The sequence below is a fragment of the Artibeus jamaicensis genome, unplaced genomic scaffold (assembly GCF_021234435.1).
Source record: "Artibeus jamaicensis isolate MK-2021 breed Jamaican fruit bat unplaced genomic scaffold, CSHL_Jam_final contig_444, whole genome shotgun sequence".
NCBI classification, from domain to species: Eukaryota; Metazoa; Chordata; class Mammalia; order Chiroptera; family Phyllostomidae; genus Artibeus; species Artibeus jamaicensis.
The window spans coordinates 8,445,621-8,462,567 of NW_026521831.1; the positions used below are offsets into that span (position 1 = coordinate 8,445,621).

Genomic DNA, 16,947 nt, shown 5'->3' on the forward strand with positions numbered 1-16,947 from the left:
TTCAAATGTAGCTAATCTAGCTGGGCGTGTAGTGCTATCTCAGAGGTTCCAACTTGCATTTCCCTAATGATTAATGACGTTGAGCAGCTTTTCATGTGCTTATTTGTAACAGGCAATATCTTGTACCTCTTTTGCATGGTCAGCAATAAAAGCAAGTGAGAGAGAAAGGCAAGGAAATACCTCCGGACTCACTAACCACTGCACTAGAGCACTGCTAGTCTGTACAATGGACATGATCATTCAGAGTCAAGCCAGAGCTTAAGAACAAAGCACATTCCAGGAAACAAAGTAATTAATTAGCTAAGTACCTTCAAAAGCATTATGGAGCATAGGGAATATAGTCAATATCGTCGTTAATACCTTTGCATGGTGACAGATGGTAAATGGACTTACCACGAGGATAATTTCGTAATGTATATAAATATCAAATCACTATAACGTACACCTGAAACAGGCTATTGTATGTCAATTAAATATCAAATTATAAAAGCATTATGCTTAATTGTGCTGACCAGTAAGGTAGCTGTATGAAAACATAAATGTAACATGGAATTAAACTGCTAGAGCCTAACTTTAGACATTAGTACAATCTGTGTATTTCATAAACTGTCAGAACTGACATAACTGAAAAAGAGAAAATGAGGAAGGTAATTAGGGTAGGAGAATAACAATTTACAGAGGGTGTGCCTGATTCTGAAGCTCTAGGCTAGCAAAAAATTTAAGGCTGAAATTACCTAAATTGATAAAGAGCACCACAGGACAGTTAATCCTACGATTAAGTACTTTCCATCTAGAACATCTGACTTCTAAGTAAATAGCCTGTAGCTACATTTGCTCCACTTGCCTCTACTTAACTCCCCCTCATTTTAAAAAAGGCACTGGAAGTGAATGTGATTAAAACCATTTACCATAATAAGATAAAAATTATCTAACCATCAAGAACATCAATTTTTTCCCTTTTAATATATAATAGCTTCTTGAATAAATTAAAATGCAATTTCTGAAAGGACAGCTAACCTTACAATTAAATTAAGAGAGCCCATGATGTACCCTGCAGGTTGCTACTCAGTGAGTTTTTCTCTTAATATGCAGGAAGCAGGTGTAAGTGTGAACGAGTATTTCTCTAAGAATCAAAACGGTTCCAGAAATAATCCTAATGAAACAAAATCCTTAAATGACAAAAATACACAAAGTTGAAATCATTTTCTCTTCAGCAAAATAAACAGAATAGTGATTTTATTGTGTGAATGAAATAAGATAACATAAATTAAGTGCCTGTATAACAATGTGTTACTTGGCAAATTATAGATGCTATTAATGTTAGATATAGAATCTTATTCTGAAAATGCAGCTTAAACACGTTTAATTGTGTTGATACTGCAACTATTACATAAGTATATTAAAGTTAAAGAATTCAGCTTGGGGAGCAGACAACTGCTAATTGAACAATGAAGTATAATCTTAACCATGATTTGTAAACATAATCTGTACAAGCACTTTTTTCTCAAAAAGAAAAAGTAGTCTAATATGGCTCTGATGTATTTTTATTTCTGTTAACTAGTATTTACTGTTGTTCCCAGAAAGTACAAATGTACAAAAACTTGAAAATCAACTGATGTTTTTAAGTTTTCCATACACATATACTCTGACAAGGAGATAAAATACAAAGAGACTGGTAGAAAAAACCCAGAGACAGACATCTCCGTTCTATTCTGTGATCAATTCTATGAAATTAGGCAAATGCCGTAACAATTTGGTGCCTCTATTTTGCAGCTGTTAAAACAAACGAGGACCGTGGCACAGTAACAAGGCCGGCGGAACCTGCATCCTGTCCACCTTAACCCCTGGGCCCGCCCGTAAGAACGCCAGCGAGCTGCTTCCCCTGGGAGCGTCCCCACGTGACCCAGCAGACAGAGCCTTCTCTGGTAACCATCGATCTAGGATCCTCACCTGCTTCTGTCGGTCCAGTTCTGCCTCTAATTCTTGTTTGGATGCCTTATGTCCAGCTATCTGGTCTTGCAGATCTTGCAACTGCTCTCTTGCTGACTCTGCTTCACTAACTTGCTGAGCCTCCATATCCTGAAAAGACGAAACTTCCATGTGAAAGCAACCATAACTATTCAGCCACCCGCACTGAGCAATCACCGCACACTGCGAACTGGGGTCAGCGGGCCCTGGAGGGACAGAGGGGAATGAGACACCGTCTCAGCCTCAAAGGAGTATGTGAACCGACACCTCATTATACAACACGGCAGAGGTGACAGCGATGAACAGGGCACTGTAGCTGCCATGGCACTTAAACCATTTGGTTGACGAAGTACAAGTAGACAGTAAGCCACTGGGAGATCAAGATCCGTATTCGAAAGCTAACCATTTCAAAAAGACCTGAAATATGACATCAAAAGGATGTCACTAGTCCCCTGCCACTGCAGGTTGTGATTAGCTTTTGTGTTTGTGTGCACAAGTAACCAACAGACAGTAAAAACATAACTTTCTCTCATATCACCTGAGATTAGCATATTATTAGACTTTTTGAGCTTTATTGCTATTATATTTTTGTATCTGGGCCCATGTATCTTGCTCAAACTTCTTCAGCAGGTGTCACTACTCTGTTTCTCAAACTTAAACACCACCCTCTGGATTTCCTGTGAAAACATAGCCCTGGGTTTCTGTATTACCTTAAAAAAAAGATTGTTTATTTATTTGTTTTGAGAGAGAGGAGTAGGGAGGAAGAGGGAGAGAAACATCAATGTGTGGTTGCCTCTTGCCCACCCCAACTGGGGACCTGGCCCACAACCCAGGCATGTGCCCCGACTGGGAATTGAACCTGTGACCTTTTGGTTCACAGGCTAGCACTCAATCTACACTGAGCACACCAACAAAAGCTAGGTTTCTACATTTTCTAGGTTTCAATTTAAGGATAAGTCCATTCATATAGTACTGTATGAGTTTGAAATCAGCATCCTATTTTGCTTTTTATCTTTTGGTACATTCTGCTTTACACTCATCTCCATTCACATATTGTCTAAAAGACCTGATAGATTAATGATACTCCCAGATTATCAAACAACTACAGGGAGTCAGCGGAGAACAGCAGGAAGTACTCAGGGTTAGCAGAAGGCAGTTAGTCTTTGCCACCAATTTGACTAAGATGAATTCTGGGGAGGCAGGAAGTACATGAAGTGGTTCGGAACCCACGTTCTGGAGTCAGACAGACTAGGGACTGCATCCCGACTGCCACTTTACTAGTCATGGAAGTTCCTTTCCTTCTCCGTACTTCCACTTCTTCAAACTGTAAGCTGAGGCTACGTCAGCTCCCTTACAGGGCTGTGATAAGGAGTAAATGAAAGGGTAAATACTGAGAGCTTGGTGCAGTGCCTGGCATGTAAGTGCTCAGTAAATGGTGGCTACTGTAATCATTAACAATTCCCACATTTTGCTAGACCTAATCCTGTAATCTTTATTATATACTTTATAAACTTGAGGGTAAAAAAATAGGTCAATGTCATCAATGGGGCTGGAGTAAGGATGAGATATTAAATAAACAAACCATTTTTCATAATTTCACCCAACAGACATGTTTGAATAAGACAGGGTATGAGTAACATTAGCATCTACTCAATTTCTAAGTTCATGGGACTAAATTCTTTGGAACTCAAAATTATTTACAGAAAAAAATATCCTACTTTAAAGACTACAAGGACAACAATCTTTGCCAGCTCTTCTACTTGACCAATAAGAAAAAAGCCTGTTCTCACAACTTCTACACACTGATCTGTAGCTTACGCACACCTTACAAATCAAAAACTCTGAGTGCATGGATGAATGTTTTTGTGAATTTTTAAAGAGGGTTGTTACCCTGCACTTTACTTGATCTTCTGTCAAAGACTATGTTTAATCTAAATTAATGGTTCAATCTACTCTTAGGTTAAATATAGTAATTACAAATAAACTATAAGATTATCCATGAAACTATAATTAAAAAACCATCTCGGCCTGGCTGGAGTGGCTCAGTGGACTCAGTGCTGGCCTGCAACCCAATGGTCACTGGCTCCATTCCTAGTCAGGGCACGTGCCTGGGTTGCAGGCCAGGTCCCCACTTAGGGTCATGTGGGAAGCAACTGATGGATGCATCTCTGGCATGTCAATGTTTCTCTCCCTTTCTTTCTCTCTCCCTTTACCTCTCTAAAAATAAATAAAATCTTAAAAAGAAAAAAAGATCATCTCTGCCCTGGTCTGTGTGGCTCAGTTAGTTGAAGGGTCTTCCTATAACCAAACGGTTGTGGGTTTGATGCCTGGTCTGGGCACATGCAGTCCCCAGTCTGGGAGCATATGGGAAGCAGCCCATCAATGCTTCTCTCTCTCCCTTTCTCTTTAAAAGCAATAAAAAAAATGTCCTCAGGTAAGGATATAAAACACCATCCCTGAGCCTACTCTAATATCAGAAAACATCCCAGTTATACAGAGAAGCCCAATTTTAATTTGTATTTAACCATGAGAATGTGAGATCCAGAAGTAGGAAGATTCTGACTGGCTCCCTGGTATAACTCCAAGCCTGGAAGATGCCTGGCGCTTGGTAAGCATTTGCTGAATGCACGAATCTGCTTAGTTATGTTTATTATTCCCATTACTTGCCAGTGGGTCAACAGACAAGAGACCTCTCGTTTCAGATTCACTTCCATGTGGTGACTGTTACTCCTGCAGAAGCTCCCCACGTTATTTCACTAATACCCTTTTCCCAAAATACAGAATCCAGCACCTCTCAAACCGCTAACAGCTGGGAGTAAAGAGCTGTCTCTGGAGTGAACGGTAATGAATCTTACCTGTAACTCCGACCTCAGCTGATGTACCTGACCCATCAGCTTCTGTATTTCTTCCCTCTGCAGCTCCTTCTCATGTCGAAGTTCTTCTAGCTCCATGCTATTAGCAGTACTGCTGTCCAGGCCTTCAAAACCAGATCCTTCCTTTAAGCTGTTAATCAATTTTTCTTTAGACTAGTATAAAAAAAAATATCTTTAAGCAAAGCAGAGATTAGCTTGTACACTGAGTATCATCTGCTGTACCCCAGCTAAACCACTATGGAAACATCCAATTACATCCTCCATCAAAGAAGGCCTACAGGCTGTAAACCCGACAGAGCCTTGCTGTACAATGTCCTTGGGTTTCAGTCCCCAGGATGAAGTTATTATTGAAAACTTATTTTTAACAAGATTTTTCTCATATTTTCTTCTTATAGTTTCTTGTGCTTATTTTTCCCATCACAAGCCAGTCAAGAAATATTTTTGGAGCAGCCATGATGGGCTTGGCATTGTGCCAAGGGTCCTGTGTAATAAAGACAGTGTCTCTGTTGCCCGGCCAGTGGCTCAGTGGGTTGGAATGTCATCCCACAGACCAAAAGGTCACCAGTGGGATTCCTGGTCAGGGCACACACTTAGATTGCGGACTCAGTCCCTGATTGGGGCACGTATGAGACAATCAACTGGTGTTTCTCTTTCTTCCTCTTCCTCCCTCTCTCTGGAATCAATGCATATATTTAAAAATTGAAGAGACAGATTAATGTCTCTCACTGTGGATAGTATACCCTGCCTTATAAACTAAAAAGGAAGTTACGAGTGTCCACTGGAGGGCAATAAACACAAGCTGAGGAGGGCACCTGTACAGTGCCCCCTTCCCCAGGAGAGAAAACCACTTCCGGGGAGGAGAAGGCTCTATCAGAACGACGGCAGTGGTGCTGGTCCTGAGAAATGGCTAGGATTTTAACACGTGTCGAGAAAGCAGAGTGCAAAGCATTAAACGCAAAGGGCATGAAGGCCTGTAAGAACGTATTGTTGAGATGTGCTCAATGGTCTGTTAGGACCAATCTGGGGGGTTTTAGATGCCAGACTAAAATGTCTGAATTTTCTTTGGTGGGCTAAAACGAATGATAGACAATGCAGCAATATTTTCACCGATGCATCCCTTAGGGCAAGGGACATATATAAAGGAAGGAATAAATAAATGGGACTTCATCAAATTAAAAAGCTTCTGCATAGTTAAAGAAAATGCAAAGGGAACCAACATATAGGAAAACGTATTTGCCAATGATACTCGAGGCAAGGGTTTGATCTCCAAAATATACAAAGAACTCACACAGCTCCACACCAGGAATACAAACAATCCAATAAAAAATGGGCAAGGACATGAACAGACTCTTCTCCAGGTAGGACACACAGAGGGCCCATAGATACATGAGAGGATGCTCAGCATCACTAGCCATAAGAGAGATGCAAATTAAAACCACAATGACCGGCCAAGATGAAGGCGTGGGTGGAAACACTGCCTCCTCGCACAACCAAGTTTAAAGACAACAAAGTTTTAGTAACAAAAACGCAACCAAAACAGAGAAAATTGAACTGTATGGAAGTCTGACAACAACGACCCATTCAGCCAGACCAGTAAAAGGGGTGGAATCAGAGGCTGGCGAAGTAGGGTTGCGCAGGAAAAAGTGGCCAGACTGACCCAGGCACGCAGGTGGCGGTTGGCAGATCCCAGGTGTGGGGTGGTAACGGGCAGATCCAGTGGGGGCACAAGGCAGCTGGCTGACCATGGTCACACATTTGCAGGCAGATAAACCAGGCAAAGGAGAGAGCAGTGAGGCAGACTGTACAAACCAGGGCCCTAGCAACGGGAATTAAAGCCTAAAAGCACCAACTGAAAAAACTTTGGGGGTCAAGGTGCCAGGTGAAGCTCCCAGGCTCACAGAGAGTTTGTTGGAAAGACCCACAGGGTCCTGGAGGGTGCACAGGCCCACGCACCTGGGAGCCGGCACCAGGGGGGCCAGGTTTGCTTGTAGGAAGCAGCAGAGGGGACCAAAATCCGAGAGAGTGTGGACAAGCGCCATTGCCCCTCTCTGACCCGGCCTCCACATACAGTGTCACAACCCAGCAACTGGGTCGCCCTGCCCTGGTGAACACCGAAGGCTCCACCCCTCATTCATAACAGGCATCAAACAAACCAAAACATTATGGCTCGAGAAGAACAGATCGAAGCCCCAGAGCCAATACTTCTAAGCGACCAAGAGACAGCCAACCTATCAGATACACAGTTCAAAACACTGGTGATCAGAATGCTCACAGAACTGGTTGATTTTAGTCACAAATTAGAGGAACATATGAAGGCTAAACTAATTGAAATTAAGGGAAATGTACAGGAAACCAATAGTAATGGAAAGGAAACTGGGACTCAAATCAAGGGAGTGGACCAGAAGGAAGAAAAAAATAACCAAACAGAAAAAAATGAAGAAACAACAATTCAAAAAAACGAGGAGAGGCTTAGGAACCTCCAGGACATCTCTAAACGTTCCAACATCCGAATTATAGGGGTACCAGAAGGGGAAGAGAAATAGCAACAAGTGGAAAGCTTATTTCAACAAATAATAAAGGAGAACTTCCCCAATCTGGCAAAGGAAATAGACTTCCAGGAAATCCAGGAAACTCAGAGTCCCAAAGAAGTTGGACCCAAGGAGGAACACACCAAGGCACATCATAATTACATTAGCCAAGATTAAAATGTAGGATAATCCTAGAAGCAGCAAGAGCTAAGGGGACAGTCACCTACAAAGGAGTTCCCATCAGACTGTCAGCTGATTTCTCAAAAGAGACCTTACAGGCAAGAAGGGGCTGGAAAGAAGTATTCCAAGTCATGAAAACCAAAGACCTATGTCCAAGATTGCTCTATAGCAGCCAATAGGTGGCTCCAGCAAAGCTTTCATTTAGAATGGAAGGACAGATAAAGCACTTCTCAGATAAGGTCAAGTTCGAGGAGCTCATCATCACCAAGCCCTTAATGTATGAAATGTTAAAGGGACTTATCTGAGAAAAAGAAGATAAAAAATAGGAACAGTGAAAGGACAGCAAACTCACAGTTATTAACAACCACACCTAAAACAAAAGCAAACTAAGAGGACAGCTAGATCAGGAGCGGAACCATAGAAATGGAGATCACATGGAGGGTTAGCAACAGGGGAGTGGGAGGAGGAGAAGGGGGGAGAAGGTACAGAGAATAACTAGCATAGAGGGTAGGCAGAAAATAGACAGGGGGGAGGGCAAGAATAGTATGGAAAATATAAAATCTAAAGAACTTGTGACATATAGATATAAACTAAGGAGGGGAATGGTGGGAGAAGGGGTGTGCAGGGTGGAGGGGAATAAAGGGGGGAAATGGGACAACTGTAATGGCATAATCAATAAAATATATTAAAAAGAAAAAAAACCACAATGAGATGCCACTTCACACAGGTCAGAATGGCCATCATAAACAAAACAACAGACAACAAGTGCTGGTGAAGTTGTGGAGAAAAGGGAACCCTAGTGCGCTGTTGGTGGGAATGCAGACTGGTACAGCCATTGTGGAAAACAGTATGAATTTCCTCAGAAAACTAAAGGTGGAACTGCCTTTTGACCCAGCAATTCCACTGCTGGGATTATACCCTAAGAATCCTGAAACTCCAATTCAGAAGAACCTATGCACCCCAATGTTCATAGCAGCACAATTTACAACAGCCAAATGCTGGAAACAACCTAAGTGCCCATCAGTAAGTGAGTAGATAAAAAACTGGTACATTTACACAATGGAATACTATGCAGCAGAAAGAAAGAAGGAGTTCTTACCCTTTGTGACAGCATGGATGGATCTGGAGAGCGTTATATAAGTGAAATAAGCCTGGTGGTGAATGACAAATATGATCTCATCTATAAGTGGAACCTAATCAACAAAACAAATGAGCAAAACAGAGCCAGAGACATGGAAATAAAGGACAAACTGACAGTGACCAGAGGGGTGAGGGGAGGGAGAGAACAGGGGAAAGAAAAGGAACGGTCAAGTCAAGGAACATATATAAAGGACCCACGGGCACAGACAATGGGGTGGGGAAGGGGAGGAGAACAGGGGAAAAGGTGGGACAACTGTAACTGAACAACAACCGAAAAAAGAAAAGCAGGCAGGGCAGTGTTACGACCAGAGATGTGTTTCGGGAGGGTCGATCTGGCGGCGGTGTAAGGCGGGTGTCCACAAATCCGGTCCATGGGCCAGATTGGGCCCATGGCCTGCTTCCACACAGCCTGCAAACTAAGGACGGTTTTCACATGTTAAAGGGATTATGAAATATAAAAACAAAGAGTATGGGTTGGATACTACACATGGCCTGCAAAGCCTGCAATATGTCCTATTTGGTTCTTTCCAGAAAAAGTTTGCGGACTGCTGGTATAAAGGACGCATTAGAAAAAGAGATTTGATGTGGGAAGACCAGTTTAAAAAGTGCTACAATTGTAGGCCGGTAATGAGGGCCACCAGCTATTCCACCTTAAATATAAATATTTGATCAAATCACTCTCCATCAAAAACTTGTTTCTTTTTTATGTGGTATAATTATGGGTGACTTCTTCAAATTCCTCTGTAGTTTTCAAATTTTCTGTAATAAACATCATCATATATACGATATACCCGTATTTTCAGACTATAAGATGTACCCGCACCCCAACTTGGGAGGAATAATGGTTGTTAATGCTGCTGTTGAGTTCTGTTTACATTTACATTGGTGAAATATTATGTTATTTATATTAAATATTTTACCACATTTTTTTGCTTCAAAAATTTTTTCCTATTTTCCTCCTCTAAAACCTAGGCACATCTTATGGTCTGAAAAATACAATATATATCATATATGTATATCATGTATGATATATATGAGAGACACACCCCCCCACATATATATGTGGTCTGTCCAGAAAAAGTCCAGCCATTGTTATTACAACAAGAACAGTTTGCACAACGCTGATGTAACCTGGCAGCCAAGGAGAGTGCACTGGAATGCACACGTGTGAACAATGACGACTTCACTGCACTAGTCAGTGGGGGTGGTAAACGTTGGTGAGTGAGCACGTGCACTGTGTGGCTGTCTAATTCAAAATGACTGAGTGAACAGAGCAACGAATCTGCATCAAATTTTGCATCAAGCTTGAACATTTCCTCCACGTAAACTATTCAGATGATTCCAAGGGCCGCAGCTATGAGCAACTGGTGACTGGCAGCTTCATCATGACCACCTGCCTGCTCATGCAGTGTTTTGGTGAAACATCAAATCACCCATGTGACTTAGCCACCTCCTACAGCCCAGATTTGGTGACCTGGGACTTCTAGCTTTCCCCGAAACTGAAATCACTTTTGAAAGTGAAGAGATTTCAGACTGTCAATCGGATTCAGAAAAATCCGATGGGGCAGCTGATGGTGACTGGGACAACTGTGTGAGGTCCAAAGGTGCCTACTTGGAAGGGGACTGAGGCGTCATTGTCCTGTGTACAGTGTTTCCTGTGTCTTCTTCAATAAATGTGTTTTTCACAGCACATGGCTGGATACTTTCTGGACAGACCTCGTATGTATCTTCCTACAGAGCTAAGCCTCTGCTTAGCTTCAGCCTGTATTTCTGATCACCTTCCTGAAACTGTCACCTCAATTTCACATCAATTTTGAAAACTCACCCTAACGTGTCATAATCTCGCTCAGCCCTAGCCTGGTGTCTTTCCTTGCAGTACAGGAGGCGCCACTCACAAACTCAAACCAGAAACCAGGAGTCAGCCTGGATTCCATCTGCCACTTTCCACTTCCTCCCATTAAACCTCCAGCCTCACACACTCCACCTCCTACCCTTCTTTTAGCTGTGCCCCATTTGGCGTCCTCACTGCCCCAGATCAGACCAGGCCCCCCGATTTCTTCTCATTATTTCTGATACTGCCTCTTCACCACCCACACCTCACCACCAGTCCTCCTCCCCACCACGCACTCAACAGCCGACTGTGTGCCTTCCAAGGCCAGGCACTGTCCTGGGGGCGCAACGATAAGCGAAACACAGATCCGACTCTCTCCTGACCTCATCACTGCCATAGTGTTTACACTCAAATCTAACCAATCATGCTGCTCAAGTTCTCTAATATCTGCCCCCCTCCCCTACCACCATCTAGAAGATAAAATCAAAACTCCTTCGCAAGGTGTGCAAGGCCCTCCCTCCACGATATGGCTTCTGTCTACTGAGTTTTATCTCCCAACTCTTAATCTCTAACACTTGATGTACCAGTGATAGGAAACTAGCTGTGGTCCATTAAGGACGCCGCATTCCCCTAGGGCCCGTGCTCTGGTGCAGGTGTTACATCTGAAGCCTCTTCCCCACCGTGAGTCTTCCGACTCCCCCTCCAAGTTCCTCTTCTCACAGCATCTCCAGTGGTCCCTGATACCCCCAGACAGAGTTTAAGGGCTTACTGCATCAATAACTCCATCAGATCAATAACCAGTGTCCCTCCACTACACTGAACACTCTTTTAAGAAAGAGGACATGTCTTTTCAGCTTTGTGTCCTCAGCATCTATCACAGTGCCTAGGGAACAGTTAGGGGCACAGTAAGTACCTTTTAGATGAATTAACCTGTTAGGATGACAGAGGAGCAACAAGGAAGAGTAAAATAGAAGAGTTTGGAGATGAACCTGATATTTCTTGAGGGTGGGGCTAAAGAAAAAAGGTGGAGTCGAAATGACACTGGAGTTTCATACTCCGTTACTCAGGAAATGGCAGTGACACTCACTGAAAGAGGGGGATGAAGGGGAAGCTGGCGTGGGGGCTGAGACATCCCACAGCAGGCATGTGGAAGCTGAGGGTGAGGACTCAGGACTGGAGGCTGAAGTCACTCGGGGGTAGAAGCACAGTGAGTATATATAATCATGCAAAGTCAGAAAGAGTAAAGCCAGGGGGTTTAAGAATCTGAGAGAATCGTTGGAGAAGGGGGGGTGTATGCCAACGGACACAGAAACGTTAGCGAGAGAGAAGGGAGAGGGGCAGGGCGGTGCGGGCAGCTTGGAAGGCAAAAGTCCCAGGAAGGTAGGAGGGTTGACTACCCAACGCTCGACCAAAATCGAAGTGGATGGAGATGAAGAAAAGGACAGAAAATACACATTTGGATCATTAAAGACTTTTAAGGAGACAATCTCAGAAACGTGGTGAGGGCAGAAACTACGTGGGTGAGTTAAAGTTAGTAACTCTAACACGTAAACAGCATGTAGACAGTGGTTCTGATACACCTGACATTGACAGAAAGAACAGAGAAATGGATCAGAGTCACCAAAAAAGCCAAAAGGACTGTTTTTTCCTTCATCCTTCCACTAAGAAAGCAAGTGCTCTTGAGCAAGCTGAGCCAGAAAGACAGCAAGAGGACAGACCTGTGGAGAAAGGGCTTAAGGGGGCGGGGGGAGTTACAGGCGATGCACCGGCAGACAATTATCCCAGAAAAAAGAAAACAGAAGGACACAGTTTCCCTCTGACGTGAGACGGAACGGAGAGAAGCTGAAAAGTACATCAGCTGACTACGGTCCTTTCAGTACAGAAGGTAAGGTCACCTTAGTTCGAGGAAGGGGGGACTAAGGTGGATGAGGCCATTCTGAGAGCTAGACCAGCTGCTCTGAAAAATTCAGTGGAGGATCAACACAGAAGAGTAAAATGGCTGCTTAACAGCAAATATTAATATCCTCCCAGTGATAAGGTGATAGGCAGACCTGAACTAGGTAGTGGCAGAATAATTTTAAATTAAAAAGTGGCAGGAACAAAAGACATTTCACCCTTTTCATCCTATTTCTGAGTAAGGCACCTGAAGTGAGCCAACCCAGCCAAACATGAACAAACCTGCTCACAGACCCATAGTCTTAAACTGTCTCCCAGGTACCAGCATATCAGCATTCAAATGTACACACTCCATGCTTACTTGGAGTATTCGAGTAGCTTTTTGCTTGTAGTCAATCAATTCCTGCTTAGAGGACTCCAAACTGGTCTTACACGTCTTGACTTGCTGCTGTAGCTCATCGACTTTCTTCTTTTCATCTGCGTGTTTTCGTTCCGCCAGAGTCACTGCTTCGGCCAAACTCTGACGCTCCGCTTCCACTCTATTCAGGCGTGCAGCAAACTCGCTCTGTGACAAATTTTATACTGTGCTTAGAACATTCTGCTTTGAGGTATGTTGTACAACCAGTCATTAAGATAGCCAAGGGATTGGGTAGCTCAGCCCGACAACATAACAGGCAGGTGAAAAGCAGTCTTCATTAGTCAGCAACTGAAGAACAGGGACTCTAAGGCAGTGGCTCTCACACACGTCGACCCATCAGGATCAGTTAGGGAATTTACTAAAATACAGCCATCCCAGGCCTTCCCCGGGCTTACGAAATTGGAACTCCCCAGGGAGTCTGGCCGTCTCGCTGCCAGAGTGGACCTGACACCAGCTGACCAGTGGACACTGGATTTACAGAAAACGAGAAAGTCTACGAGAAAACAAGTGGGAAGCAGAAGAGCTACGTCTTTTCAAACAGCATGGCTAATGTTTCCCCTTCATTTGGATTTTCTAAGAAGCTGGTCAATGCCAATTTTTAGCTTAAGAAACTTTGAAAGCTCTAAAAGACACGTGGCCTGTTACTTAGTAGCCTATTTTTCGGAGACCTCTGTTTTACCTTTATTCTCAAAAGCCCCCATCACTAAAAAAGCCTCAGGAGGTGCGGCGAAGTCAGGAAGCATCTACCACCACCTGATGGTAACTAGAGCCCGCACGACTGGCATCCGCACCAACGCCTCTTCTGAAAAAGCAGAGCAAGGCGACTGCTGCCCACCGAGCACGTGGGGTGTGTCCAGCACAACTGACGGTGGAACTTTAAAGTTTATTCATTTTGACTAATTTAAATGTAAACACAGAAACTAAGTCAACTCAATTAACAACGGATTTATTCAGATATAATTCACATACCATCAAATTCACCCGTTTAAGATACAGAACTCAGTGGTTTTTAGTTCACAGAGTCGCGCAACCATCACCGTCACCTAATTTCAGAGCACTTTTAGCCCCAGAAGAAATCTTCTACCCATTCCTCCCTCGCTCCCAGTCCCTAGCAACCACGAGTCTACTTTCTTGCTGATAGATTTGCCTATTCTGGACATTTCACATGAATTAAATCATATGGTATGTGGCCTTTGGTGTCTGTCTTCTCTCACTTAGCACAACGTGCCCAAGGTTCATCCATGGTTAGCACGAATCGGTACTTCGTTCCTTTTGATGGTGTGTATCTCTGCACAGAGACATACCACATTTTGTTTCCAGTTTCGGGTATGAACCATGTGCTACGAAAATTCACGTACCAGTTTTTGTGTGGACGTGTATTTTCAGTTCTCTTGGGTATGTACCTAAGAGTTGAACTGTGGGGTCACAGGGTAAATCTGTATGTAAGTTTTTGAGGAACTGTTTGTTACTGAAAAACTGCTGAGCATGTTCAGAACAATTTGGGTATTGGATTTATTCTTCTACCTGTAAGTTTTATGAAATCTAAATACAGATCAAATATTTCAGAAAAAAATGGAATGCTTGAATTAAGTGTAAGACACCATATTTTAAAGACTGAGTATGCAAAAAAGAATGTAAAATATCTCATCGTTAAATTTTAACTACATTAGATGCAGCACTTTAGATATAATGTGATAAAATACACGAATAACTTTTTAACCCACATTAGATGATATTTATTTCAGGGCTGAATTGTTTTCGCCTGTTTAAAAAAGAACCTACACCGATGGGCCCCGAGTGCCCATGAGACAGACCTGCGACAGGTAAAACCGAAACACCAACACCTGTGCCCCACCTCGTTTGGTGCAACCTGACTCCCTGGGGTGCGCGCTGGGCACCGGAACGGAGTGAGAGCCACAAGAGCGACTCTAACGTGTACACAGGATCGAGAATCACGGAATAGATGCAAAAACTCACTTAAGAATAAAACTCTATATTATATGTACAATTATCTTGAAATAAATGAATCAGAATAAATTAGAATCATTAAAAGCTTAAATAAAAGTAAACAAGATGTTCCCAACTGGCTTTTAATCAAATAATGGTAATTATTTGATTAAAATAATCAAATGATGGTAATTATTTGATTAAAATAATCAAATGATGGCTGTACAAACAATTAGATGAAGAGATGCCTATCTCTGATGAACACGAGCTATTTTAGGCACCCTCCCTCCCAGGAGCACACCGCCTTTCTCTGCGCCCCCCCCACGCCCTCGGGTGCTCTACCTTTGGTTCTCCTCCTTCCTGAGCTGGGGGGGGGGGGGCCTCCTGCTGCCTCCGCAACTGGCCTCCTGAGCCTGTGCAGCTCAGCTGGCTCACTTCCGCCACCTCTGTAACTTTCTAAATAAACTTTCTTTTATTATTTGGAACGACAACTACCTTAACTGTATTTCAATACATAAAATTACATTGATCAAGGTAAGTTTTCAATGCAGGATTTTATTAAAGAGTAAATGTGTCACAAAAAGCAGAAGGCCATTCTTCCTCGTCCGAATACTAACACAACTCTGCTGCCTCCCAGCCTCACCTGCATCTGTTTGTAGCTCTCCTGCTCCCTCTTCAACGTGGCTTCAGCTTCATGCAGTCTCTCCTGAAGGGTCTGCAGAGCTTGATTCTGCAGGCTGTTGCCTTCGCTGTGATCCTGCATTATCCTACATGAAAACACACCAACTCGTTTTTTGACGCAACTCGTTTCCACAATGCACAGGTGACAAGGTGGACTAATTGAGAGCATTAGCTTGTTAGCACAAAAGGATGGGTCGACTAAACATTCTTAAAGAAATCTTTTTCCCTTTTAATGGAATGTCATCTATATTTCTTAGGCATCCAAATACAAATATGCAGCACTTATTGTTTATGTCAAAAGATTAATAAGACTATGCTCTTCAAATGTTTAAATACAGAATTTGCTAAAAAGGCATCTTAGGACTCAAACCCATTTTTCATCACACTGCCAGCATTACCAGAAGCTAATTATTTTCTCTTGCGAATTTCTGGAAGCTACACATTCACGAGACAGTGTGCACCGCAGTGTGTGTCACCACTGTACTGGGAAGAGTCGCCCCAGCTCCCTGTCTCATTATTAACAGGATCGCCTACCGTGATTTTTCGCTCTGCAAGGCTTCTAAAGCTTCCGTGCGGGTGCTCAGGAGCTGGTCGGCCTCCTGGAGCCTCACTTTCAGGACAGCCAGCTGGGAGTCCTTGGCGGCCACTGCTTCAGTCAGGTCATCCACTTGGGCTCGAAGTTCCCGAGTTATTCGATCACTCTTGGAGTGGTCAACATTCCACTTTTCAATCCTTGCTCTTGCTTTGTTTAATTCTTAAAAAACAAACAAACAAAAAAACAACCTCTATTCAAGAAAACAGATCTTTTTCAGAGAGCAGATTCTTCTGAATCCTTTTACAGGGGTGTCCAACCTTTTGGCATCTCTGGGCCACACATTAAATGCACAAACACTAACGAAAACTGATGAGCAAAAAAAGATAGTAAATCTGCAATTTGCGCGGGGTCGCACATGGCCCACAGGCTGCGGTCTGACACCCCTGCTTCTTCCTGAAATTAGGAGCTCGCAAATATCTTCAAATTTTTTGCTCCAAAAGGGACACCCATTTTTCAGCCAACGTTCACATTTGTATTACAGTTAATAGGCTGCAAAGGGGCATGATGCTAGCTGCCCTTCTACAGATGTCTCTCCTGGAGACACAGCATAACGCGGTTGGAGGCCCGAGCAGCACACAGCAGAAAGTTTACAACACCGAACCCGTCAGCGGACGTGTAGGGTTCGGCTAGAAACGAAACAGAAAGCAAACGCAAGTCGAGGGCAGATAACGGACACCCCAGTGAGACCAGACAAATAAAAACAAGACCAACATGGGAAAGAATCTGTTTCTCGCCATTACTGAGGCAAAAAGATGTTCTTCTTTCAACCTAAGAAGCTGGTGCAGAAAAAAGGAGGTAGGTAGTGCAGATTTCTATTCCTCACATGCCACCTGTAAGTGCAGTGTGCCTGCAAAAAATTTTTTTAAATATTGAAGCAAACTCTCTATAGA

The 16,947-nt window shown here is 43.2% G+C and overlaps 1 protein-coding gene across 1 annotated transcript in view; it reads right to left on the bottom strand.

Moving 5' to 3' along the window:
• GOLGA5 (golgin A5) overlaps positions 1 to 16,947 on the bottom strand; it is a 40,268-nt gene that overhangs the window by 15,406 nt on the left and 7,915 nt on the right. The window contains exons 4-8 of the mRNA XM_037130250.2: positions 15,997 to 16,216; positions 15,425 to 15,548; positions 12,778 to 12,981; positions 4,824 to 4,994; positions 1,951 to 2,079 (exon numbers count right to left, since the gene is read on the bottom strand). Of these exons, the coding sequence (XP_036986145.2) occupies positions 1,951 to 2,079; positions 4,824 to 4,994; positions 12,778 to 12,981; positions 15,425 to 15,548; positions 15,997 to 16,216 (848 nt within the window). The remainder of the gene's footprint in view (positions 1 to 1,950; positions 2,080 to 4,823; positions 4,995 to 12,777; positions 12,982 to 15,424; positions 15,549 to 15,996; positions 16,217 to 16,947) is intronic.